Source organism: Fulmarus glacialis, unplaced genomic scaffold (assembly GCF_000690835.1).
Source record: "Fulmarus glacialis isolate BGI_N327 unplaced genomic scaffold, ASM69083v1 scaffold8006, whole genome shotgun sequence".
Classification (NCBI taxonomy): domain Eukaryota; kingdom Metazoa; phylum Chordata; class Aves; order Procellariiformes; family Procellariidae; genus Fulmarus; species Fulmarus glacialis.
The window spans coordinates 66,728-93,106 of record NW_009219986.1 but is presented as its reverse complement, the minus strand read 5'-3'; the positions used below and the strand labels follow the sequence as shown (position 1 = coordinate 93,106).

The window sequence follows — 26,379 nt, the reverse complement described above, 5'->3', positions numbered from 1 at the left end:
TTGCAGCAGGCTCGGTTCGTGGGAGAAGGCAGCCTGCTTGCCCTCCCCATGGGACCAGGGTTGGAAAGAGGTTTGAAGGCACCCAGAAAAGACAAAGCTGATGAGGGGGGCAGCGTGTTGAGGCATTGGCACGTGAGAAGATCAGGAGGGAAAGCCACGGCTCACGATGAAGGAGTCCAAAGCAAACTAAGGGGGTCTGCATGCGGGAGCATCAAAAATGTGATGGCCTAGCACAATCGTTTAATTTTTCTCATTTTTCTAACTTGATCATTCTAGGTGATTATGTCTTTTCCTAATGTAGTTGGGTTTTATAGCTATTAAGTGTTTCCGTGATTTAACTGCTCTTTTTATAACTTAGGTTTTTAGTGTACATGCAATGTTACTCATGCAGTTTTCTTCACATGAGAAACCATGAAATGTAATGGCCTCTTTCTTAGTATATTTCTAGGCAGCTCTGCATTGCACATTCCTTGCCAGATGGACAATAAGTGTTGCTTGGTCATGTGAATGTATTTTATCGCTATTTTTACAATGCATAAATATGCAACTTAATGACTCTGCAGTAATGGGTAATATGTTTGTAGACCTAGGTAAATCCTTGCTGACAAGTGCTATGCCTGCAGTAGTCACTGATTTACCAGGTGGAACTAAGGACAGCAGGAGCAAGTTTCAGATCGTCTGTACCTGCTGCTACAGGTTGCACAGTTCTTACTGTATCGCTGGACAGCATCTCCGGTAATACTGGGCCATCATCTCCCCCAGCACAAAAAAAACAGTTCCCATTCCAGTCTTCATTCCTTAACCCCCATGTACTAAATGCTGAGCGAGCTCTCGTTTTTATAATTTCAAGAACTCCAGTCTTTCATCAGGCATTCCTATGCAAGACCTCCATACTGGTAATTTTGCTATGAAAGCGTGAGCTTTTGTATGTCACTGCAACGTTCCCACTTCTGAAGACAGAAGCTGTTGTGGCAGCAGGCAAGTACTGAAGCCCCCACTGAATTCCGGGTGTGTTTTGGGGCCTATAATATATACACCTGCCATGCCTGAGCATGTGAAACTTCTGCTGATCTTGCTTAAACTAATACACATCTCATGGCTGCAGAATTTCCCAGCTGCACTATTGAGCAGGGCAGAAAAGCGTTGGGTTATGACTGGCCAAGGAGGACTTCACTGCTACAGTAATGATCTTTCTACCTTGGTCTTCCGGTTGCTTTGGCATCCTGCTCCTCTGTGTTCCCACCCATGTCCATGCCCCAGTCTGGTGGTAGGTCTTCAAAAAGAAAGAGCTGAATAGGAAAAACAAAGCTATTGGGTGGGAACAGCAGTGATCTTACTGGAGTCTGAATGAACTGAGGCTGTGCGTGGTAGTTCCACACATGATGCTCAAATCCCTATGCACGAATAAAGCCACGCGTTTTGAAAGCCATTCATGTAACAAAAAGGGGTATGTCCCACTGGGCGACCCTGAGAATTGAGGGACATTTCTTTCCTGGTTTGTCTTGCTCAGGATCTGTGCCAGCTAAAGGGATCCAGTTGTGCTGGTTTTCAGCATTAAAATTCCCCACATGTTACAAGGGTTGTGACCATTTAACCACGGCGGGATTGCTTGTAACTTCTAACTGCATCTTGGGAAGTATGACTGTGTCCTCTGTAAGGTGTACTTCATCTGGTAAAATTTTTTTGTATGTTTTGGAATGATCCTTCCATGCTGTCATTGTCGGATGCTTTTAGTCATCTCTTATCGAGACTGGTAAATGGCACATTAAATATGGAATTCTCCATTTAGGTCTAAGGAGGTTTTGGAAAGGCCCTATTTTCTTCAGATCTGTGAAAAGAAGGGGGAAGGGAGATGAAAAAATTATTTATTGAAAAGCTTAGCACCAGCATAAATTATTTCTACAGCCATGTTCACCAAATAAGTAGTTTTACCTAGAAAGGAAATCAAATTCATGAAATGACTAACAGAAGAAGCTGCCTGCCCTTTATTCATTATCCCAGGAAAGAAAAGGAAAAAAAAGAGACATTGCCACTCCTGTTTCAAATAATACTTGAGTATTTAATACAAAGTGGAAGGGGTCCCGCAGGAAGAGGTCAGGGTAGCTCATAGTGCTTCGAAATTAAACTATTCTCTAGGCAGGGAGGAGATTCAAATCCCAGCACTCAGCACACTTGGCCTGTGAACCTATGTTTAGGACGCTTACTGAGGAGGTGAAAAACCCCACTTCTAGAAAGGATGGATTACTGATACAGACTGGAGCAGGATCCCACAAGAGAGGCTGGCCGTGTCCCCTGCTCCCACTGGAGCCCTTTAGCAGCTTGGCAGACAAGCGCTCTGGAGACAAGAGTCTGATCTCACCAGGGAGAAAAGAGGATCCTTGTGGAGAAGTGTGGAGAAGAATTGTGGAGTCGGGAGTTTCGGCCAAGATAAGATAGGACTTCGGCCTGTGCGCTGAGAACTAGCAGACGCACAGAGATAAGACCTGAACACCTGGCTTAGTTGTCTCCTCTGTAAGGAAACTGTAAACATCAAAATGGAAAAGCTCTCAGCTAGGGATGCTGCTTGCAGTCACCCTGAGGTGGCAGTTGTGGAAACTAAAGAAGAATTGAATAAAGTAGAAGAGGTGGCCTAATGAGCACCAGCTGATTCAAGAGCTGAAACAGCTGAAGGGAATTGTGAGCAGTCATGTGGATCGTTGCTGGAAGGAAGAGAGACTGTTCTTTCTTAATATATAAGGGAGACAGACAGAGGGACTGCCCTGATATGGTAAAGGATATTTTCTCCAGTATTGTAACAATAAAGGATTCTGTGCATGTATATGTGAGGGTCTGTGCAATCATACACCACAGATCCTAGCTGGGACCTCCACCTCATGTGTGAGCATCCTCTTCACTGCCACCAGGACCCATTTTTGAGGAACTGACTCTTCGTATCTTTACCTTATTTTCAGGTGCTCCCACACTGTCTGTTTTCTGCCTTTTTTCAGTGGAATGAAACACACTGTGTGAATCACAACACAATGGTGATGCAGCCGCTTTTATTTTCATTGCAGCAAGAAGAATGAAAGAATATGTATTCAGAAATGATCTGCAAATATCTGTCCTAGCTTTTTCAGTTCAACTGTCAAATAAAAAAAAAACATGTAGACAGTGTCATTCCTAATAATACTGTCACTTGATGCTTTGTCTCCATCTGCAAATATTTATCTTTGTTACTCTTATGATTAAAAATCACAGTAAAGATTTCTTTTAAAAAAAGAAGCATCAGTTTATATTAGAGGGCATCTTTTACTGCTGCAAATTAGAATTCTATGGGCTAGATCATATGGCTCAGTGTGCCTAATGCTAGATATACTTTTTCTCCTCAGCCTTTAAGTTTTGAGAGCAAGAAAAGCTACACCTTGAAAGTAGAGGGTGCCAACCCCCACTTGGAAATGCGGTTCCTGAATCTGGGTCCCTTCCGAGACACCACCACCGTCCACATCAGCGTGGAGGATGTGGATGAACCTCCTGTGTTCGAGCCCAGCTTCTACTTTGTGGAAGTGCCCGAGGATGTGGAGATTGGAACCACCATACAGATCATTTCTGCCAAGGACCCGGATGTGACCAACAACTCCATCAGGTCTGTCCTGTCTTTGCGTGTTCCCCCAGGAGCGCTCCCCGGTAGGTCCAGTTGGTGGGGCGGTGATGGGGCTGAAAAAGCACTGGTGGGAGGGACTCTCTCTTTTTAGCCAGTAGTAGTTGTCAAACTCTCACACACTGAGGGGCTGTGCTACGACTGTCAAAGCAATGCAGGAGCTCACCCTTTCCTTTTCTGTGGTATGGAGAATGTCTGCATCTGGCATTGCAATGAACTGGTCAGGCATGTCCTGAGAGCATACATTAAAAACAAACCCCAGACTCTCGTGCCTTTGCTGGCACAAAACCTGACAGCATCGCTGAGAATCTGCTGCCATATCGAGGGGAAGGTATGGCTTATCGTAAGAGTAACAACTCGCTTCTCCTTTCTCCCCCTTCTGTTTCAAAGCCTGCCTTTGTCAACAGCTCAAATACTTTTGGAGTAGATTGAATACATACTAATAAATATTCATGAACCACTAAATTATACAGTGTCTGGTCAAAGCTGCAGAGCTAGATATTCCCATAAGGAGCTAAGAAAGGTAAAGATGTATTTACAGCCATGGGAGCTTCGTAGCTGCAACTCAGCAAGGAGCCAAAGGAGCAGATTTGTGTGATCACAGCACTCTTCCATAGGGGCTGCCAAGTCAGCCCAGTTTATCAGAGAAGACACTTTTTCCCCGAGGCCAGCCCACATACTAATTTTCACAACCTGCAGAAGCTCCGGGTGACTGCAAGTTAATAATCCCAGCAGGTCGGCTGCTTCTCTCATCTGAGAAATGCTTTAGGTGTTGGGCTGCTGTTTGCCTAACCTTGTGTCAGTCCAGCTTCTGAATTGTCTGCGTTCAGAAATGCAGGAAGGAGTCGACACACTGAGTATTTGGAGTTTTTGAAGAAAGTGAAATCTATATGAGCAGCTCTGTGGGCTTCAGCTGGGAGATCTGAGCAGACACAAAGCCTGTTCTCTTAATGATATTGCTTTCTGTGTTGCTGCTCTAATTATTTTTTTCATCTCTGCTACCTTAATATACCTATCTCTTCTACCTACATTATAAGGTTATCATACTTTTCATGACATTGTCTCAAATTCTTCAATAAAACTAAGTATTATACTGTCTGCATCACAATTTCATTACCCTAAACTTTTTTCCACTCGCATCCTATTTTGCTGATTACTGTTTAGCATTATCCAAACACTGCAGTGCAAACAGCTTTGTGCTAATCTGCTTAAAACAGTATAAGAATAATTCTGTGGACTATCAGAGGGTAGAAGTGTTCATTGTTATTTTTATTGAGGTTTTTCTTAGTTTTCTTTAGAGCTTTCCAGTGACTACCCTTGATGAAACAGAACTCTATAAAGCACAGAATGCATCACCAAAGATATATTAAAAAAAAAAAAAAAAAATTGCAAATATGCACAGACTCTTTTGTAACTGTTCCTTCCCAACTTTCTTCCTCTTTTTCTTCCCATCTTCCTCCCTTCCTACTTTCCTTTCTTTCCTCCTTCCTTCCCTCCTTCCTCCCGAACACCTTGTACGTACAAACGTAAATGATTGGGGTAGAGAAAAAAGGAAAAAAAAAAAAAAACATTTGAAATACTATCTGAAATGCAAATGTTAAGGATTGGTTCTCCTTGCCTCTTATGTGGTATCCTCCATCCATGCCAGCTCTGTGCAGTATCAGTCTGGCAATGCACTTTGCACAGGGCAAGGCAAGATAAGAAAAACAAAATCCCAGATGCATATTTTGTTACACAAGATGAAATCCAACTGAAATTAAAACTGGGATCTGACCCCTCCTTTTGCCATTTTTTCAAATATAGAAAAGCCAGGACACATTTCGGAACGGCTCACTAAACACAGGGGAACTCTCAAATCCTCATTTTCCCAGCATCCGGTACCTGGACTCCCCCACTGTGAAATTCTGATTGCTGGAAATATGCCATGATTGTTGTTAAGCAATTCAGGAAGATTATCTAGAGAGTACAGTGGAAATGAGTGTGAAGGAGCAGGTATTATTAACAGGAGAACTTATGTGGAGAATCCAGACAAAGACTCCACCTGTGCCTCTTGACACCGGTGATTAATACCGCACCACTAATCACAAGGCCATATTCAATTTCAGATACTCGTTGGCCTTAAACTGTCAGAAATTCTTTTTATAGCCCTCATAAAAGAATAATTATTATAGCAAATTATAGCAACACTCGTATTTATTTTCTAAATAAATCAAATGCCTCAGAAATCTCTTTATTTAAGAAGAGATGGGAAGGACTGGGAAGGAAAGGGAAGCAAACCTGCCACCCCACCCTCTTTGATTTTGCTGAAAAAAAGTGTAAAAGAATTTCCCAACAACATAGCTCAATAGTATTTTATATCCCAGTTTAGTAAGTGCCTATATAAAGATCAGGCTGGCATGCTTGTTCCAGTGAATGCATTTGTGCTGAAAGGAGAAAATTCAGAAGAACGAGCCCCATTCAGCATCCATTATGACTAATGCTTTCAATTCCCATCAACTTTGAAAAAAGAACCAACAAAAATGAGAATAAGTCTGGGCTCTGTTCTAGGCTGTGGCATTTACCTAGGCACATGTGTGGCTTTTGCCAAAGGATCTCTTACCACGCTAAAATAGCTAGCTGGGAAGGCAACTCGTGCAAACTGCTGTTAGAGCAAGGTGATGCATACGAAGGGTATTGAGTATTTCACACACCCTGCAAAACGGTCCCTCTGACCGAGTACAGCAGTGACAGCTGTCAATCAGCTGCCTCCCTGCCCGAGTTTTCTGGCCTGCAGGTACCACCACGCTCCGCTGCTCACGGGTGTGAGAAGCTTGTTCCCAGCATTAAACTGACATATTGGCCAGGCAGGTTCAGTAATTATGATGAATCAACCTCACAGAGGGAGCTGTTTTTCTGGCTAGATGATATGAGAAAGCTAGTCATCATCCCCCTTGCATTGACATGGCTCAATCAGTAGGATGGCCCAGGATGCATGTGGAGTTTTATTCCCCTGAAAAAGGAGAGAATACAAAAGCACAAGGAAAGGAATGGTTCCTCCTCGTCATCCTAAGTGCCCAGAGAATGAGCTGATGTAAAGTCATTTTCATCCTGTCTGAATTGTGCCCAAGGAAAGGACATAATTATTTTGCTTAGAAAAAGAAATCACACTCCTCACTGACAGATTTTTCTCTGTAAAGCAGATGTTCCTGTGCTGAGCTGTGCCTTGCTTTGAGGCTTCTTCCTCTAAATCTTCCTGTCTTCCAGCTCCATCCAAGTAGCATTCACCGTTAAATGTCATTAGCCACATGAACTCCTAGTTTTTCGAGCACTGTACCTATACACTCTGTACCTATACACTGTACCTATACACTCTGTACCTATACAAGTTAATGGAGCACATAACTAGGTTGTGGAAGAATGTGGATCTGCTGTGTATGACAGTATTCCCATTGTTGGGGTACTTCGCTGGCTATAACACACAGTTTTCACAAGGGTTGCATAATATTTTTAATATGTACTCTTGCAGATACTCGATTGACAGGAGCAGTGATCCGGGGCGGTTCTTTTACGTCGACATTACATCAGGAGCACTGATGACTGCAAGACCTCTTGACCGGGAGGACGTTTCTTGGCACAACATCACTGTGCTGGCCGTGGAGCTGAGTAAGGAGAATGCAGGCTGTACATAGATTAAAGAGATACAATAGACAAAGCAGGCTGAGAGACCTGAATTCAGCAATTCACATGTTCTTATGCACTGAGTGGGAAGCCGTATTAACTGAATTACTCTTCTGACATCAACAAGCGAATACTGCATTTTATTTATTTTTTATGCTCCTTTTCACAGGGTGGTGGGAGGAGTAGAGGCTGGCAATTAAATGCAGAGTGCTGCTTTTTCAATTCATCAGTATTCCACGGATTTATTTAAAACTCTTCCTGATGTGTTTCTGCAAGAGCTCTATCTCTCCGGAAGGGCTAGGCAGCTAAAGCAGATGCTGCGAAGGCTGCACAGCTGCCAGAGCTGCCAGTCCTACCTGGGAGGATTGCCTGGTGCAGGGACTGGTAGGCAGCAATGATCCTACACTGCTTTTTCAGCAGCAAGTAAATGTCATCACCATCTGCTTGCTGCATAAATAATTTGGGCCACGGTGCTTTGGGATCTTCTAGTATGCGGAACTCGTTATGCTTTTGTATTTACAATGAGCTAAAACGCAGCTCAGGATTCATCCATGCCAGGCATTTACCAAGGCTATGAGAACAAGGAGATGCTGATCATTGCATAGTGTCAGTATGAAAAATTTAGCTGAATTTGAAATACTAACAGATGTGAGCTTCATAAAGAAGCTTGGGATATATAAGCAATAAAGTAAAAGGTTCACCCGGTCTTCACCTGAAGTATCTTCGGTCCACATAGCTTTTGCTCAGGATCTCAGTTCATCTGCTGAGGGGCAGCAGCTTTTCAAAAGCTTGCTGCCAATAGCTGAGCCATTCCTCGTGTCTGAGAGAGCTTCCTGCACATCCAGGCTGTACCAGAGATATGGGGCTGTTTGAGAGGAAAAAAAGTTTTGAGAAGCTTGCCAACTTGAAGTTAGCAGAAGGAATATTTCACAAGAGTCAGGGTGACTCTGCCACAAATGTGTAGGCTGTTCCAGCACACGATGCCTTCCTGTCCCCTTTTTAAGTAGTGAGAGGGGTTGGTGACATGATAGGATCTCACCCCATCTATTTTGATGCTAGTTTTATTTTCAGCCCCCAATGGCCATTGCAATTCCATGTAAATCCACATACACACACGAGTAAAAGCTGCCCCTGTAGCAGCACTCGAGGGCGAGAGCAATATGAAGGCATGTCTTCCTTTGACTCATCCTCCATCAACCCTCTCAGTTTTGCTCTGAACGTGTGCAGCACAATATTTTAATTTAGTGAACAGTTTCAAAAATGTCGTAGTTCTGCACTCTGGAATAAAGATCCTTGTTTTAAAAGTTAGATCAATATTACTAAGAGTGTAAATGCAGACATTCATCTGCCACAATGACGGGTGTGTTAGTAAGTTATGTATGGATATGTGGGAAGCTGAAGGATTAAATTAGGGAAAAGCAATATAGTTTAAAAGTATTATCTCAATGATATAATGTGACACATGTTATGGATACAGTACATTGAACATTTAAGAAAATTCCAGAGTGTAAGAAAATTCTCTATTGTTTATATGAACATATCATTTCTTGCTATAAAGGGAGATATATTTGAAGGTAAATGCGTGAAGTGGTATGGCTAAAAAGAAGATGAGAATACTGATTTTTAAGAATTTTCTGGATTTTTGCACCTCTTAATAATGAATTTCTTTTTTTTTTTTCCTTTCTACTTAGAGTTTCATTTTATCATTAAATAAGGGAAAAAAGATGTTTTGGGGCAGAAAAACAGTAAGGAAAAAAAAATTATTCTGTGGCCACTTAGTTTGGAAGTTGTGAAGATATGTGAAATGATGTCTGGATTTACTGGCGAAGAACGCTAATGAACCAGTGGGACAGAAATATCACAAATGATGTCATGCAGAATGTAAAATTTTCATTGCAATTTTAAGCTTCAGTGAAAGCTTTTCTGTACAATTTCATGTGTTATTACATTTTAAAACCCCCTGTACAAAGTATCAAAGACTTGACACTATTTTTGAGTTCAAGGAACAAAAATTCTGAGCAAAAACATATCTGAACTGCAGAATTACCATTTTCAACAAGCTCTAAATAATAAGCCTATCCTTAAAAGAATCCCTTCCTAATTCGTGCCACCAGTACCGAGGCTCAACAAACAGTATTGCCCAGTCAAAGGGCAATAAAAACAAATATGGGGCATTGTCTAAAATTTTTGTTATAGAAACAGTTCCATTGGACTGAACCAGGTTGAAGTGTTTATGCAGAATTTGTTTGAAAAAAATGTGATTAGATGGGAAGCCAGGATAGACAGAGAGCAGTATTTCCAACTTCACTCCAAGTCACACAACTCGCAAGCGACGGCAGTTCCTGATGGGAAAATGTCATTTAATGCGAGTCAGTAGTAAAACAGCTGCTTTACCTCTTGAGCAGAGTGAGGAGCAGCCCCTTTCCCTTCCCACGTATTGCCTTTCTTTACGTTGTGCCTCCTCCTTCCAGACAACCCCTCGCAGGTGGGCAGCGTCTCCGTGACGGTGAAAGTCCTGGATGTGAATGACAACGCGCCGGAGTTTGCAAGATTTTATGAAGCTTTTGTTTGTGAAAACGCCAAAGCGGGGCAGGTGAGAAATGCTAATAACGCCAGGGATTGGGGAGGGGATGCTGTCCTACTCGGAGACAGCGTGCCGGAAAGGGTAAGCATTGGAAAGAGGGCTCAGCTAACCACACGTTTTATCTGAACTCTGGTCAGCAGCTGTCTGTGCTGCTTTCTAAAGGCAAGCACATCGCACCGGGATTAGCATTGCATATAGCACCTCTTTTTCTCCCGCAGTAGTTTCCAGGCTCACTGCGCAATACACTTCATGGATGAAATAAAGCCTTCCCTTGGGCAGGTGCCAGCAGGCAAACACCTGGTGTGTCCTGTAGCAGCAACAAAGAGAGGAGAAGTGTTACGAGAAGTGCCATGGAGTCAGCCCAGCCCACGTGTGACAAACAAGTCTTACTGTTAAAAGACCCCATTTATAAGAGCCTTAAGCACCCCTGGACTTACGGGACCTGGACATAATGTACTACATCAGCTTCAAAGGGGTGCCAAACTGAATCTGTTCTGCTGTGAACTGGAGATGACAGAGAGTCATAGACAACACAGGAACTTCCCGTCCCGCACACTGTAAACCAGCATCTCCAAGCAAGCAGCGAAGCCTCTTTGCTCCTCTCCCTTCCAAAACCCCATCAAAGCCCTTAAACAAGGTCTGCCTGTGTCACAGATGGAGCTGGTGCAAGCTCTACTGCTGATCGCTTGTGGGGAGGCGACCTGGTGCTTCACCACCCTGGGTCCACAGTGGGGACTTGTGTCTCCTATTGCAAAGCTGACTAGCATAGTTTAAACACATAGATGCACCACTCATCATTTGTGAAGGAAAAATTATGCTAATAATATCACTGTGTGTTTGCTGAAGCTTCTCCCAGCTTGCTGTGAAGCAGAATGAAATAGCTACTCATTGCTGGGATAACTGTCCTCACAACTATCATATACAGGATAATTTCATCTCACTAATTTACAGAGGTCCTTAATAATATAGGGAATAGAAATCATTGCCTAGCCTTTTGCCTGGTTTTGAAGGGTGAGTGTCCTAAATAATAAGCTTTCCGAGAAATGCACGCTAATTTGGACTACTTCCTTCAGTGGAGAAAGCCAATTTCTGTTGCCACATTTTGAAAAATTCTGAAATCAGAATAAAGTGGTGAATAAGATTTTATGGGTCTGTCATTTGCCTTTGAATCCAAAAATAACTTTTGAATGCAAAAATCCAGGTGGTTTATTCCTTGTCTAAAAAGATGTCAGAATGTTTATTCAGACGGAGCTATAGCTCACTGTGCTTCAAGCTGTTAGACCTACTTTACTAAGCCTCTATAGGTGAGGTGACAAATCTCTGGATTTAGCATTGTCTTAGTTTCTTTCCATGGTGTTATTTATTGCATATGCGGAGTGTCTGCATGGTTGCCTTTTCTCTCTTTCTTTTCCACTGACATCTTGGGAAGAAATTAATTGATTTAAAATTAAAAGAGTGATAAAATAATCAACCTTTCCCACCTGCAAAATGAAGCTGAAAATAAGTATGGGCTTTCTTTACAAGCTCTCTAATGCACAATGAATCTTCTGAACATCCTGAGCCCTCAAAAGAAAAAAGAAACATGCAACAGAAGATAGGGATGCATGAGAGAAAAGTGTCTGTTATTTGAAGCAAACTGACTATCTCCTCCTTTGTTTAAAAGTGATTTGCATGATCATAGCAAAATAAATGAAGCCTGCAAGGTTTTGAGTCTCTTCTTGATTTATCTATCGTACCTCTGCAAGACAGTTTTATTCAAATGCTCCAGTTGCTTACATTTATATATGTAAAATATATATGTTATCTGTTTGTTTATTTGTATTATATATATTTTGCTTCTCACCCGTTTCTGTTTTGTTCTCGTATTCTGTAGCTGATCCAGACAGTGAGCGCTATTGACAGGGATGACCCACAGGAGGGTCAGCACTTCTACTACAGCCTGGCTCCGGAGGCAGCCAACAACCCCAACTTTACTCTAAGGGACAATCAAGGTAATCAGAGTGGACACAGACAGTTAGCTACTCTAATTTCTAATGCCTGAGTTGGATTTGAGAGGCTGTGACTTACAGTGTGTGACAAGACTGCCATTTCAAATAATACCAAGTGACACCTGCTCCTTAAAGGCAGTGATAAAATGACATATTACTTAATACACTTGAAGGTTATATGATATTTTCTTCTCTATAAATATTCTCTAGCAATAGGCCCCTTTTTCTTCTTCAAGGAAATGTGCCAGTGTTTTGTGCAAATTCAGGTCCTGTGGTCAGGCTGCAGGCAGGATTACCGGAGTGGAAACTGCATTCATTCAAAAGGAGATGCTTAAAGGTAGGATAGCAACTGGAACTAGGAGACAAATCTGAAGGGAATTACATTGCTCTTTTTTTGTACTCTTCATGTTTTCTCCCAGGCACAGAAAGGGAAGGTTCTTGTACTGTTCCAGTCTTTTCCCCCAAGCGCTTTTTTTCTTCCTCTTTGCACATCCTCATTTCCCTAGGAAAGGGAGGGAGACAGGGAGGAGATACAGAGCCTTGTGGGGGGTAACTTGGCATACAGTTAAAAGTCTGTGTAAGACGCTAAGTAGAAACTGAAACACCAGTGGGAAGACTCATGGCAAAGCGCTGGCATTTGAGTATCCTAACCAGTGGAATTTGCCTCTTTTGAGGAAGCTTTGGTGGTTTTGGAGCCTGCAGGAAAGACCTGCCGTGGCAGGCCTTCGCATTACTGCTGCTGATAGAGGATCTCCGTGGCCAGACAACGGTGCTGAGGTCAGGTCCACACCAGCCTTCACCGGGAAAGAGGGACGACCTTGAGTGACCCAGTGCAGAGCTTTGAAAGTCAGTGGGAAGGGGCTGGATTTCAGTAGGAGTTCAGTGTGCAAAGCACCACAAATCAGCAAGCAATTCCAAAATAAATGGGGAGAAAGACTGGCCACCTGCAGCGTCCATGGCCAGTCTCCAAGCAGAGTGCCTGCCCCTGCTCCCACACATGCCTACTTGCCACACTTACTTCCATAAGCCCCTATCTGTGCCTCTGCAGGCATATGAAAGAGCAACGTAGAGGCTAATAAAGAAACCCCTGCCTTCACTAACCAAACATGTCTTAAAACATGCTACTTGCAGAGTCTGGAGCCCTCCTCCACAGCATGCTAATGCTTTTTCATCCCAAAAGCAATTTTTTTCTATAGTGTCCCTGAAGCCTCCGCACATAATTTCTTGAATTTTTACCCCCTTCTCTCTCCCATTGTCTCCCCCTTTTTTATTTTTGAATATATACTGCCAAAATAAGTGAACAAATAAAACACAACTATTGCTAAAACATCTAGCAAACTAGGTTCATTTCATCCTCAAGGCATTGTTCTAAAAAAAGAAACTCACAAAATTCCCAGCATCAGATGCACTTTTTCTGTCTAAGGCCATACTTGCTATAATTTATAGTGACAGCAGTGACTGAGTAGCTGTGCCTCCCATTCTCTGTAAAATACCAATTTTCCAGAGATATATATCACAAGAAGCTTTGGGTACTATTGGTTACAAATTTGAAATAAAAATGTTAAGTATCAAACCACTGACTATTTGAAATATACACATTAAGAATTAATTTACTGCCTCAGCAATTTGGAGTGCAGTAGTCATTTCAGTAACAATAATTTATATTTATATTTTCATCTAGGGACCACTAAGGACTATATAAATTATATGACTTGGTCACAGAGGGGGTAGCTATACTCTGTGTCACAGGGTGGCAAGACAAGAAACAGAACACACAACACTAGGTTGCTAGTCACAACCTGTGCACCTAAACACGAGACAGCAACGCTTCCCAGGCTGTGGGAAGGCGTTATTAAGATTAGCAATTGTGCAGATTACTCGCTTGTCCAATATAGCAGTAAGAGAAACTGCAAGACATGCAGCCTTCCTGGCAACAGTTAAAACCTTGATTTATACCAAGCAACAGATACATCACAGTTTGCATTCTGATGAGCTGTTTTACATATTTCTTTGGCCCTTGTCATTTTAGTCTCCGAGAACTTCTTCAGTCTATTCATTCTCTATATGTCTCTGGCAGACAGAGAAATCCTATTGTTCTCCACTTTATAGATGGGGATCCAGGTCAAGGAGAAATTGAGCTACTTACACTCCTGGTTTCCTTTGAGTGCAGTAAAATCAGTGGGAGATAAACATGTAAGTATCTGCAAAGATCTGGGCCTAAATGACTTCCCAAGGCTGTATAGGATATATGTTATGAAGCAGGGAGTTGAGCTGGGGTCTCCCATCTCTTCAGTTACTGATGTAGGGCATTGGCAATACATCTTCCCCCGCTTCTAAATCCAGGTGAGATTATGCTGGGAAAAAGTTGGCAAAAGAGGCTTGCTGTAAGAATGGGATGAACAACAAAATAAGCTTACTGTATTTCCAAATTAACCTCTGAGCTGATCTTCTGTGGACCCTTAACTGCTGCCCTCCATCTTTGAGTACCAGGAACTGATGAAGAGAGTAGCCATTTTAATGGGTGCAGGCATCAATGTCATACCACCGCCGGGCCTGTCATTGGAAGCCTTGGCAGTAGTCCTCCCCATTGCGTTTAAATTTGTCCTAGGAAAATTTTTGGCTATTTCTTCTTTCCGTAAAACTGTGGCCTACCTCACGCTTTGACAGAGCACAAAAGCAGTGAGCTGAAAATCCCCAAGAAAAAATGTGACCGCTTCCTCAAGCCGATGGTGTCTGTAATGCCTGCTTCCTTGTGCTCTTTCTCCCACTCCTGGTGAAATATTTCTTTATGTTGTTCCTAACTATTCATAATTAGTACAATTAGTTTTTAAAAACTAACAGATGTTCTGGGCTAATCATCCCCAGTTCTTGTACAGATGCATGCAGAAAGAAACCAAGCCTTTCTTGTGAGAAAAGCGGTGGTTAGCTCTGATCTCAGGGTTTGGACCTACACAGCGGTTAATTCCCCTGACCTCTCCAGGGAGGTACATCACTTCCAGTGGGGCAGAAAACTGCAGGAAGGAGATGCTCCATGGCTTGTTCTCGCAACCACATGAAGACACCACCCTGCATGCCCACGGGAAGTACAGCTTTCACCTCCTACTGATCACACAGGCGCGGGACCCGCCATGCTGCAATCTTCAGCATCTCTGCTCAGCGCTGTAGCTACGTGCCACCATCCAGCCCTCTGTGAGCCAAAGACGCTGTGTTGGAAGCTGTGATGCAAAAATATTGTGCATTCCTATCATGCTTGCTTTTTTTTTTTTTAATATGACAGGGCTTTCATGTCCTCACAAGCCCTCTTCTCTTGATGGCTGGAGCTTAGCAGATATCAAATTTGGAAGAAAATTGTGCATTCTGGTTTCTGCCATGCTGCATCACATTCCAGCATGTCCTTCGCACTGCAGTAGCACGTCAAATCGCATTGGCTTTTAATGAGTCACACAACAAGCTTTGGCACCAACGTATTGCAGTTGCAGAGTAACAGGTAGAGCGATTCTTTAGGGATGATTTGGATGCCTGCCTAGTACAAAGCAAAACAAAACTAAAGAGCCAAAATGTAATTCCAAGAGTCACCCACAGTATTTTATCACAAAGAACATTTAAGACCTGGATGATATGGTCAGCACATCACAGCAAAAAAAAAAAACAAAAACCATATATATATATTTCAATATTTGCTTATAGAAACTTGGTTTTGGCCTGAAAAAGGAATTATGGTTAAAAGCACTTGAGATCTTTCACTAGCAGATTTTGCAGAGCTTCAGTCAGGTTCACTGCCTGTGACTTCTTTTACAGGCAAAGTATGACCAGCTCAGAATAATGAAGTCGTCTTCCCTCACAAAGAGCAATTTTACATAAAATGAAGGTTTGCTGTCACATGAGTAGAATTTGTGACTTACTTATATTATAAGTCAGTTTAAAGAGAGTGTGTCTTTCACCCAGGAAAGAGAAATGCAACCAAATTACTACACTGTTAAGATGACTCACATTTCCACTAACACAGTATAAATCCAGGCACTTTGCCATTTTCTGCCCTTTGGGCTGCTTTTTCTCATGCTAAAACAGGCTCAGTGTTGAAAAGATGTGGTATTAATAGCTGGGAGCACATACTAGAGGGCACATAAACAGCCCGAGGGAGAGAGAGCACTTGCATGTGCCCCAGGAGAGAGGAAGGGGAGGTGTGCAGGAGGCAGGGGCTCCCATCCGCCGCACACCCCTTGCCCAGGAGCCGTACTAGCTGCAGGGTGCTGCTCTCTGCTGGGTTTTGGGACACATTCCTGAAAATCGTCATGTCTGTCCACACCCGCTGCACATATTCAGAGCTGCATGGCATATCAAAGGGTGGTGAAATCAGTAGACACTGACACATAATCAGTTTTAAGCAACTTTGGGGATTTCATGTTGCACCTGGTGGTTTTTCCTCAAAGCTCCAGCTCTTAGGATCACATGATTTAACAAGACACTACCATTTCACTATATATTCACATACAGACATGCATGCACACTTCAGAATTTTACGCTTTGAGAGTAAAAGTTTGAAATGTCATTGACGTGCAAGAAATTAAAAAAACTGAGATTCCTTTTAAAAACATGTCACAAATCCAAACTAATCTAATGAACTGTGGAGCCTGATGTCTCAATACTTATGTGTGACAGTACTGTCTGATGCCACAAGATTTGCAGCACAAAGTATGGAACTTGGAGTATAATTTAAATCTAGCAGGCAAGTCTAGCAAGTCTAGCTTGAGTTTGGATATACTCCATAGCTGGCTGTATATAACACTCCTGATTTCACTCCTAAAAGCCATCAAATCATTTCTGATGTTCAGACTACAGCAGATAATACAGCTGATTTACCTGCATGCAACCTGAGTCTCTGCACTGAAGAAAATCACCCAAGATTTAAATTTTAGCAGTGAATTGACAGGGAACTAATAAGGAAATGGAACAATCCCTTGTGATATTTTGGTTTTTTTCACAGTCTATTTGTGATCAGAGAGTTTCTTGCCGTTTCCAGGCAGCAGCTCCATTGTGCCAATCCACCTGGGAACAGCTGATTGGCATCCTGCCTTTCCAAGCACAGCAAATGTACATTGGTAACAACCTGGAGATGCAGATGTGACCTCTTTTGAACCAAGGGAACAGGAAACAAAACTAAGTAGTAAAAGAAACTGCATGAAGCTCAGCTCCCCAAAATCCCACAGCATCACTGCATGGGGTCAGGGCTTGTAGGTCTGCCAAAGACAAAAAGTACCTGTGTTCCCCATTTATCTTAGCTGGCCCAAGATTTGCAGACATGTTTGTGAGAAGGGCCAATTTTTCTGCAGGGCCAATTTTCCTGCAGGTCCCTTTAGACTGCCTGGTGGCCCAGATCACGCTGGAGACGTTCAGTCTTGCACTTTCTAGAAGTCTCCAAGGCCAAAAAGCTTGAAAGTCAGCACTGACAAAATCATCACTGATCTCCAAAGATTTTGCCTTGTCATTCCTGAGATGAGAATTGAGAAGAACGAATTCCTGAATCCAATTTCTTTCTCATTAGGAAACTTGGTGCACAGTCTGAGGAATTTGAGGGAGGGGGTAGACAGGAATTCAAATGCCACTGGGAATTCCGACATTTTAAAAAACATGCTGAATGTGGAGGAAAAAGCCCCAAAGGTAGGAATTTCCCTTGAAATTACCAACAGCAACTGGCTGTTAGGTCACTCTTTTACTATTTTGTTTCAGCAGCATCATTTTGATTCATTTTGATTCAAGTTCTTATAAAACACAGACTAAATGAAGCAGAATGGCCAAATCAAAGCAGAATAATTCTGACAATGATGACATGAAGCATTCCCACTTCTTCCAATGGCAAAAGTGCCAACGAAATTGCATGTATTTCACTGAAAAATATTTAGTTGCAAATTTTCAACTTGCTGCTGCTCTAGGATAGCAAGCTGTTTTTTTCCTTTGTCTCTTTGTTGCCTGAAGCAGATGGCCATACCATGTATCAAAAAAAAAAAAAAAAAAAGAATCTTAACACGTCCACAAAGGTTATACACTAGCATCTCCAAAATGGTGTCAGCGCTTAAGAGCAAGGTCTAGAAAAGCTGCTGAGCATGAACAAATGGGGACTACAAGTTGCCTTCAACTGTTTGTTTCTGTCTTGCCTTCTGAAAGCTCTTTTAGCTAAATCTGAAGGCTGTGAGTTTGCTCGGGGCACTTTGTGTCATAAGGGGTAAAGGCAACTCATAAGGTGTGTATGCCTTGCAGGTTTGGAGCTATGGCCTGAGAAGATACAGGAATAGGGGAGGCAGAGGCAAAATGCTGATTAATGACAAACTGATAGAAACCAAAGAAAAAAAGAGAGAAGACAAATGGATGTGGGTCTAGGGCTGATTTTTTTTAACCTTCCTTCTCTGCTGAATATATTTGCTCTGCATATAAGCTCTTCTCTCCATATATTTTCTACACCTAGACAATACAGCGTGGATTTTGACAAGGCGCTCTGGCTTCAGACAACATGAGCAGAACATCTTTTACCTCCCCATCCTGATTAGCGACAACGGCCGCCCCGTGCTGAGCAGCACGGGTACGCTGACCGTGCACGTGTGCAGCTGCGATGATGACGGCATGGTGATGTCCTGCAACGCGGAGGCCTACGTCCTCCCCGTCAGCCTGAGCAGAGGGGCACTCATTGCGATCCTCGCCTGCATCTTTGTCCTGCTAGGTAAACACTTGGCTTCTTCTTGGGAGGGGACAAACTCTTCAGTTCTGGCCCGAGGTTGCTGATCTACCGAAGGTGAAGGACACAAACACACCCACACACGTCTATGTATATGTATATATTATATGTAGACACACACATACTTAAAGGGCCAAAGCAATGACCAGATGGTGTAGTCAGCTGCATATGGCTTCAGACCCTGGGGTGTAGGAATGGGGGAAAAATATGGCCTGCAAATACTTCTGCCAGATCCCCAAAGTGCTAGGGTGTCTGGTATGGCCCTGCTTTCCTGGAAGGGGTATGCCAGGAGGAAATACTGAGAGCTGTGGCTGGGGACAAGTTACTTTCTCATCCTCAGCAGTTTCTGATCATATGCTCTCACAGGAAACAAGAGCGGTAAGCCCAGTTCCACTCTTGTCTTTTGGCAGGAGGTATCCCCACCTCCATTATTTTTCCTTGAGACACTGCATTTAAATGGTGCCTGTGCTGCTATAAAGGGGCTGAGCATCTTGCATGTGTTCTGTCTCCACAAATAATTTTCATCCTTTCCTTGCCCAGGCCTTCTATGTCCCCTGTTAGCTATTGGTATCAAAAGAACTTCAGTTCCCTCATTCACTCTCTTGAGTCATGAGATATTAGTTCAAAACACACATTCCCTGAAATTTCAAAGTAACCAGTTTGAGGAGCAGTGGAGTAGAATATAGGAAAAATTCTTTAAAAGTTCCTCAATTCTGGCCCTGCAAAGGAGCCTAGATACCTCAGTCCAAAATTTCAGCATCCAAAACCTTTGCTGAGTTCTAGCCCTGGAAATACCATCACCAGGTGATGGTACATTTTCAATAGTAAAGGCCTCTGGTGCCTGTATGACCACTTTTCCCCATGCTAAGCAGCAATCTGCACCTCATTAGCGCAGAGCAACTGACAGTAGTTCTACCCAGCCCAAGGCAGTGCCTTGCAGAGAAACACAAAAATGCTTTGGAGCAGACCAAGGGGCTAGCTCTGCATTTTGCCGTGCAGGCAGACGTATCACCATGGTGCCTCGGCACCAGCCATCTATGTCATGTGCAGCGCCCAGCCCAAGAGGCATCCCCAAAGCAGGCTGCAAAAGCTACACAGCAGGAGAAAATTATCTCTATGGAGCTGTGTGCCACTGCAGATAAACCGTTACTGATACCAGATCTGGCTAGCTTAAAAGTAGCTCAAGTGTTGCTACAGTGCATTGGCAAGCACCGCTGGATAGACATGTCCTAAGTGTCACCAGAGAGTTAAGAATTACGGTGAGAAAAGGGACAGATTAGCAGGACATCAAGCTACTAATTTTGACTAGGGGAGGGGATTTCTGCACCCGTCCACCCACAAGCACCACAGCTTTTTAAATCCAAAGGACTGGCTGGGCTCACTGAGGGGAAAACAGGGCAGCAGAGAGACTGAAGCCCTTGCAAGATCTGCCCCCTCACTGATGGCCCTGTCTCGGTTGCCTCCCGCAGTGCTGGTGCTCCTCATCCTCTCCATGCGGCGCCAGCGGAAGCAGCCGTACATCATCGACGAGGAGGAGAACATCCACGAGAACATCGTCAGGTACGACGACGAGGGCGGTGGGGAGGAGGACACGGAGGCCTTCGATATCGCCGCCATGTGGAACCCGCGGGAGGCCCAGCTGGTGGTGAAAAACCGGCAGGACATGCTCCCTGAAATAGAGAGTCTCTCCCGATACGTGCCTCAGGCGTGCGTCATGGACAACAACGTCCACAACTACGTGCTCGCCAAGCTGTACGAAGCTGACATGGACCTGTGGGCGCCTCCCTTCGACTCCCTCCAGACGTACATGTTTGAAGGGAACGGCTCGGTGGCGGAGTCGCTCAGCTCCCTACAGTCGGTGACGACAGACTCAGACCAGAGCTACGACTACCTGACGGACTGGGGGCCGCGCTTCAAAAAGCTGGCCGAGATGTACGGTGCCACGGACAGCAGCGGGGCTCTGTGGTAACGGACGAGGAATGGCAGAGGGGTTTCAATGCGAAACAGTGTCCGGTTAGGTCCATTCTCATCAGATGCTTCCATGGACATGGGTGAGGCCTCCTAAAAAAATAGCAATACGGTGCTTGGATGAGAATGGGAAGAAGGGTGCGAATGAAGGTCTCTCTGGATCAGCTTTACTCAGTTAAATTAAGTCACGTTTTTGAAACAGTGAGAAGCAGAAGGAAGAAAGTATTTTCCTGTTTTTTACAGCAAAATTGGAAAGCTCCACAACTGGAATATAATGACATTACTCTCTTTCTCTCTCCCTCCCTCTTTCTCTCTCTTCCTGGTACACGGCAGCTTACTGAGCTCTATACGTCTGGGTTCAAAGATCTGTAAACTCCAACCATAATCTCCGACTCACTGAGAAATTGCCAGCATAGAAAAGTGGTTCCCCACTGGTTATTTTTCCCCCATTAGAAAGAAAAAAAAATTGCTTGCTAACAAGAGGGAAAAAAAACCTCCCACAAAGCAGAAAATTGAAACTGGAATCTCAGAGGGCTCTTTGTAAACTAAACCTCCTCTCTCTGTTGCTAACAGAGTCCTTTTTTAATCCTTTAGAAACAAGGCTGAGGTTTTTTTTCCACCTGGCCGAGCGGGCTGGGGAAGAGGCTTTGGATTTCTGCTCTAGTTTAATGGCTGATCTATGAGCGTTAACACTAATCCATCTATCAAGTTTGTGTAAATTTATTCTTGGCTCTTTAAAACCATGACTCTGCTAAACTGCTCAGAACAAAACCAGAAAATCTGCCTCTTTTGCACTGTAGATGTCTCTTCCATGTGCCAAATGTGAAGATTAGATTCTACCAATGAAAGCCAAATAAATTTTAAAAAAAGAAAAAGCTATATTTGGTAACTACATGGGTTAGATGGGCTTTCCTAATCTGTGTGAGGTCAATCCAAGGGATGTTTACATACTGTAGATAACCTACTTGAACAAATGCAGTATTATAGACCAATAAATGGATGTAAGAAAATTACATGTATAAGTTTTGTATATTTGTTAATTTTGGTAATAAATATGATGTACTGCATACAGTACAGTACCTTAGCACCTCTTTTAATAAAAGTTAAACAGAAGGGAAAGTCTGACTGCAATTTATTGACTACTTTGCACACAGAAGTTATCTGTGCAGATAACTTGCATTTTACACAGTGCTTATCTGTGGCTTTATGTGCCTTGAGCATCAGGAAAAAATGGTTCATCAGCATCGTGTCAAGGAGACAAGCCTTCAGTTTGCAGGTTCAAGCAGATTGCCTGCTTCTTTTATCGATGTTCACTTGGACATTGTCCTTAGCAGTGAATCAGCCCAAGCGCAGCACACCGGACTAGTTACTTTTCTATTCCAACCATGCTGAAGTCAAAAGAAAATCTTGGCTGATTTTTTTTAAACGTTATGGCTGGGCATTGAGAAGCTTGGAAACCAGTTACACAGCCCTGACAGAATCTCATGCCTTCAGAGACATGACAGACTGTAACATGCAATATCAATTTATGGTCATTCTTACTCTGCAATCAAACTTTGAGCCTGGATGTTATCTTGTTTGCATGTGTAAATGGGAAGGGCCAGGGAAATTACACTACACAAGTTTCATGGAAGGTGGCTTTTTCTTCTGAAAGCAGAACAGTCTGCAATGAAATTTGCAGGTTTCTTTCTAGTTAAGGACTCTCTCCATCTCAAATTGCCCAGAAAATAGATGTGCAGACATAACCACCCAGTTACCACCCTTTTACCGTGTGCATACTGTGCTGTTTCTGTTGCAGATGTGCACAAAATACTGCTGTCTCTACTGTGCCTAATCTTAGGCTGTACCAATTTAAGACAGGAGCCTTGTTTCCACAGACTCGTACAAAATCATGCACCCCCGGAGAGCTAGGCAGCCAGCAAGAAAAAAAAAGTTCTAGTGACTTCTCAAACATTTGCTCATCTGACGCGATGAGAATCTGTGCCTTCACAAACATAATACGCCGTGGGTTCTGCTTATCACTTGAACCTGCCGCACACCATTGCAGAAAGAGCACTGAAAATTATGTGGTAATGATTCTTTTACTCATCCCATAGCACTTACACTCACATATTGTATTGATTTTATGACACTAGACAAAGAACTGCAACCACCATGATCAAGGAAGTGGTGTACAGCACACAAAACTGGTGTCGAGACTTCTGAGAGCTTCCTCACCTCCTGATGCAACAGGAATCACAGACCATAGGGCAGGAATGAAGATAGAGAGGACATCTATTCCACCACTTCCCTGTCTGAATTAATCATCAGTTTTATATATTCTAAGCAGATGCCTGTTTATTCTTAAAACCCCCAACTGTTAAGGCTCAGTAACCTTTCTAGGCAATCTTCCACTGCATCAATATATTCAGCGTTGAAAGCCTTCCCTGGGAAGTGTAAGGCAAGTATCCCTTGCTGCCATACAAGCCTGCAATGCACATAGATGACTTTGTCCCTCTGCAGAGCTACGGTTTGGTATTTTCAGACTGTTACTGTCTCTCCCTTTAAGTCACAGTCTACAGTAACAAAAAGTTCTTCATGTCCTGATACCAGGCAGAGCGGGAGGAAGGGGGATAGAAACGCAGTCCAGCATCGTATTGCCTTCAATTTGAAGATACCTACTGCATTTACTGAGGGTTTTCCCAGGACAAGCTGCTCTAGGGTCTGGTTTTACTCGACAGAAGCCCCCAGCAGCTATGTAGCAGCTAGGACCAGCTTCCAGGGTTGTGTATCACCCAGAAGGGAAGGACCAACGGCACTGTGTTAGGTGCTTGCCCTCACACCTCAGGGAAGCCTGCAGGGAGAGCGGGCTCTGAACCCACCTTCCTAAGCTGCATGTCACCGTTAGGCTATCTGATTATCCTCAGGTTTGCCCCAGCTTGTGAGCCCAGTCAATAGTCGGACAGCTTGATGCTGTGACACTTACCAGCTGGTGTTTAGTAGGCACTTGGCAGCCTGGCTTCTATTTTTTCCGTTTTATAGAACAGGTGACAGCGTTTTTGCTGTGTGTGAAATCTCTATGCAAACAACCAACACTTGTATCTACCACCCTCCTACAAACAAAACTGAAGAACACACAGTTTTTACAGATGAGATATAAAAAGGATCCATTTACAGACACATCAGAGCTCAGCAGGCCTGGCCCAAAGCAGAAGCGGGGAGAAGACGCTAAGCCCAAAGGAAATGTGTGGTGCCAGAGGCTGGCAGCAAAGCAAGTGTGCTGATCACACAGGTCCTCAGCCTCCTGCCCTTGGGCTCCTCAAGGCCAGGCCTAGCAGTGTGCATGAACATTTGCAGCACTAAATAAAACCTGCTAGCAGTTTACAGCCAGGGAGCTCAGCCTGCCATGGTGGAGAGACTGGGCTTCACCACACCAGCAGACACCTCCAAGTGACAGCCCCAGTCCTGCGTGGGACCCACACTCTACCCATTGCCCTGGTGTAAGGGCAGAAATGTCAGAGGGCCAGGACAAGATCCCATATGCCTTCACCAGTGTCCCCAGTCCCCCTGTGCTCCAAGGCCAGTCTGAACGCACAGAGCTTTTATCACTATTCATTTCATTTGGTTCCTCTGATGACATTTTTTTTCCACAGCTGCCAGTTCTCAGGAGAAAACAAAAGGACTTACCATCCAGGAACAATCCCCTAGTCTCAGCTGTGGCTGAAAATAAATGGTTCAGAGGGAAAAATAACAGAGGGTGCAAGTCATTTTACTAATTCCAGCCACTTAAAAATTGAGCATATGGGCCAAGCAACCCATCTAAACTGTCTCTCCATCTAACAGAGCTAGACAAAGAGTGATTCATTCCCCCCGTCTTAGCCATCTGTATGATGCTGTGGCCCTCTGGAGGTGCTTCCCTCTCAGTTAATGGCCTGGCTTCTGGGGATTTATTCATGCGGTTCAGAGTCTGGCCCTAGGCATGACATTTTCAAGCCCTGTGCTCTACGTTTGGTTTTATGAGTGACCATGGGCAAACGCTACAGTCTCTGATGTTTTCCTTTTCCCTTCCTACCACCCATCTCTGTCTTGTCTAGGTAGATTGCATGACTTGCCGTCTCTTATACTGCATTGGTCGTCACATCGAGGCTCTCAGTAGCAGCTCTCTTTAAGCTGTCTGTCAAGAGCCCAGATCTCTTCAGAGCAAAATGCAGAACTCAAGAATGCATAAAAAAGGTTAACATCATTCTTTCTGGTCTAAATTTTCTTGCAACGCTGCATTTCATTTGCTGCTGCATTGCCCAGTTATCCAGCTTTATTAGGTCCCTCTTGATTTTGCCATTTCTCCTCCAGCTTTTATTGCTTTTAATCATTTTATGCCACCGTCAAATTTGCAGCCTACGATCCCCTTTTAGATCATTCATTAAAACCAATAGTGACACAGATCCTTGGGGGATCCAAAAGTTATGGTTTGGTCACCTTGAAGTATGATTTACTAGCCTGTGCCTGGGTTTTGCTTGGTGCAACTGTCATATAGCACAAACTAGAACCTGCTTCATTGCCTGCTGCCTGACCACAGCTCCCAGGAACCATCAAACTGGAGGGACAGATGAGTCCCAGAGGTCTGCCCTCCATATGCACCACATCTTACCTGTCCTGGTCATAAGTAAGAGAAATGAGGCATGTAATGATGCCTGGCAGAGTCCAGAAAAGTCCTGACTTGGTCAAATTCAAAGTTGAGCAGATTCAGTTGCTTTTGCCTTTGTGCTTCTTATTACTAAGGTGCTGTCAGATGTGATCACTTTGGTTTATGCTAGCTTAGCTATCAGTTAGACCAAACCCAGGAGAGAAGGTGAGTTCAATAACAAGCAAGGACGGCATGTGAGGAAATCCGAACTGTTGCAAGCTAAATATGCTGCTGGTCTCCTCCTGTCTGTTAGGATGAGGCAGCCCATTGCATCCTGCTCAAGAAATAGCCCTTAATGTATTCTCTTCACATGCACCTGGTGTAAACAGGGAGTGTCCAAGACATCCTAATTTGTGCCTGCTGAGATCTGCAGCACTCAGAAGAGGAGGAGCTGCCTTTCACTCAGTAGTGCCCTGTCTCTCTCAGGGCAATGCATATGCCATCAGAGTGCTCCAAGATAGCCACGGCTACAAAACAGCTGTATCACCTAAGGGATTCGTTCTCATGCATAGAGGTCAGTGATTTGCCTCTCATTTGGAGCGTAATGCAGTAATAATCTGTATCAGTGCATCCTCTTTAAACAGACAGAGGAAAATTAGCAGAGACCTGAGGTGGAGTCAGAGCTACAATCTAAGGAAAGCAATAAGGGCTGGGAAGTCTCACTGCCAAACCAAAGCTTTAGGGACAAATTTTCAGTTTTGCTTTCCTGTATCAACCTTCTAAAGATCCTGCCCCCACAGACATGCAAGATATTTTACTGTTGGCCTCAGAGGTGGCAAACCAGGCCACCTGCATCACTGGCTCTGAGGGGAAGCAGCAGTGCAATGCTGATACTGTATTTCCCAAGAGATATTAGAGTAATATTGTGGAGGAGGTGGAAGACAGTCACTTTACAATTACTTTAAAAAACCATGTGATTTTTTTAAGAGCTGATATAGAAGACAGTACACTGTCTGAATACCATTTTCAGACCTCATTTGTTATTAAGCCCACTGTTAAGGAATGGGCCTCTTGGGGAATATGAATTTTCAAGCTACCATCTTACTATCTATAAGGCCAGTCCCACGATGACTGATCCTATAATTTTTTCTGAAAGATGCATGAGCTACAACATTTAACACCAGCGGCAGAAGTGCTTGCCATGCCATGTAACAG

The 26,379-nt window shown here is 43.6% G+C and overlaps 1 protein-coding gene across 1 annotated transcript in view; it reads left to right on the top strand.

The window, feature by feature from the left end:
• CDH20 (cadherin 20, type 2) overlaps positions 1 to 21,627 on the top strand; it is a gene marked incomplete at its 5' end in the record, with an annotated part of 25,569 nt that extends 3,942 nt beyond the window's left edge. The window contains 6 exons of the mRNA XM_009580580.1: positions 3,369 to 3,622; positions 7,143 to 7,279; positions 9,766 to 9,887; positions 11,752 to 11,869; positions 18,327 to 18,578; positions 20,063 to 21,627. Coding sequence (XP_009578875.1) covers positions 3,369 to 3,622; positions 7,143 to 7,279; positions 9,766 to 9,887; positions 11,752 to 11,869; positions 18,327 to 18,578; positions 20,063 to 20,562 — 1,383 coding nt within the window. The remainder of the gene's footprint in view (positions 1 to 3,368; positions 3,623 to 7,142; positions 7,280 to 9,765; positions 9,888 to 11,751; positions 11,870 to 18,326; positions 18,579 to 20,062) is intronic.
• Positions 21,628 to 26,379: the final 4,752 nt, after the last annotated feature.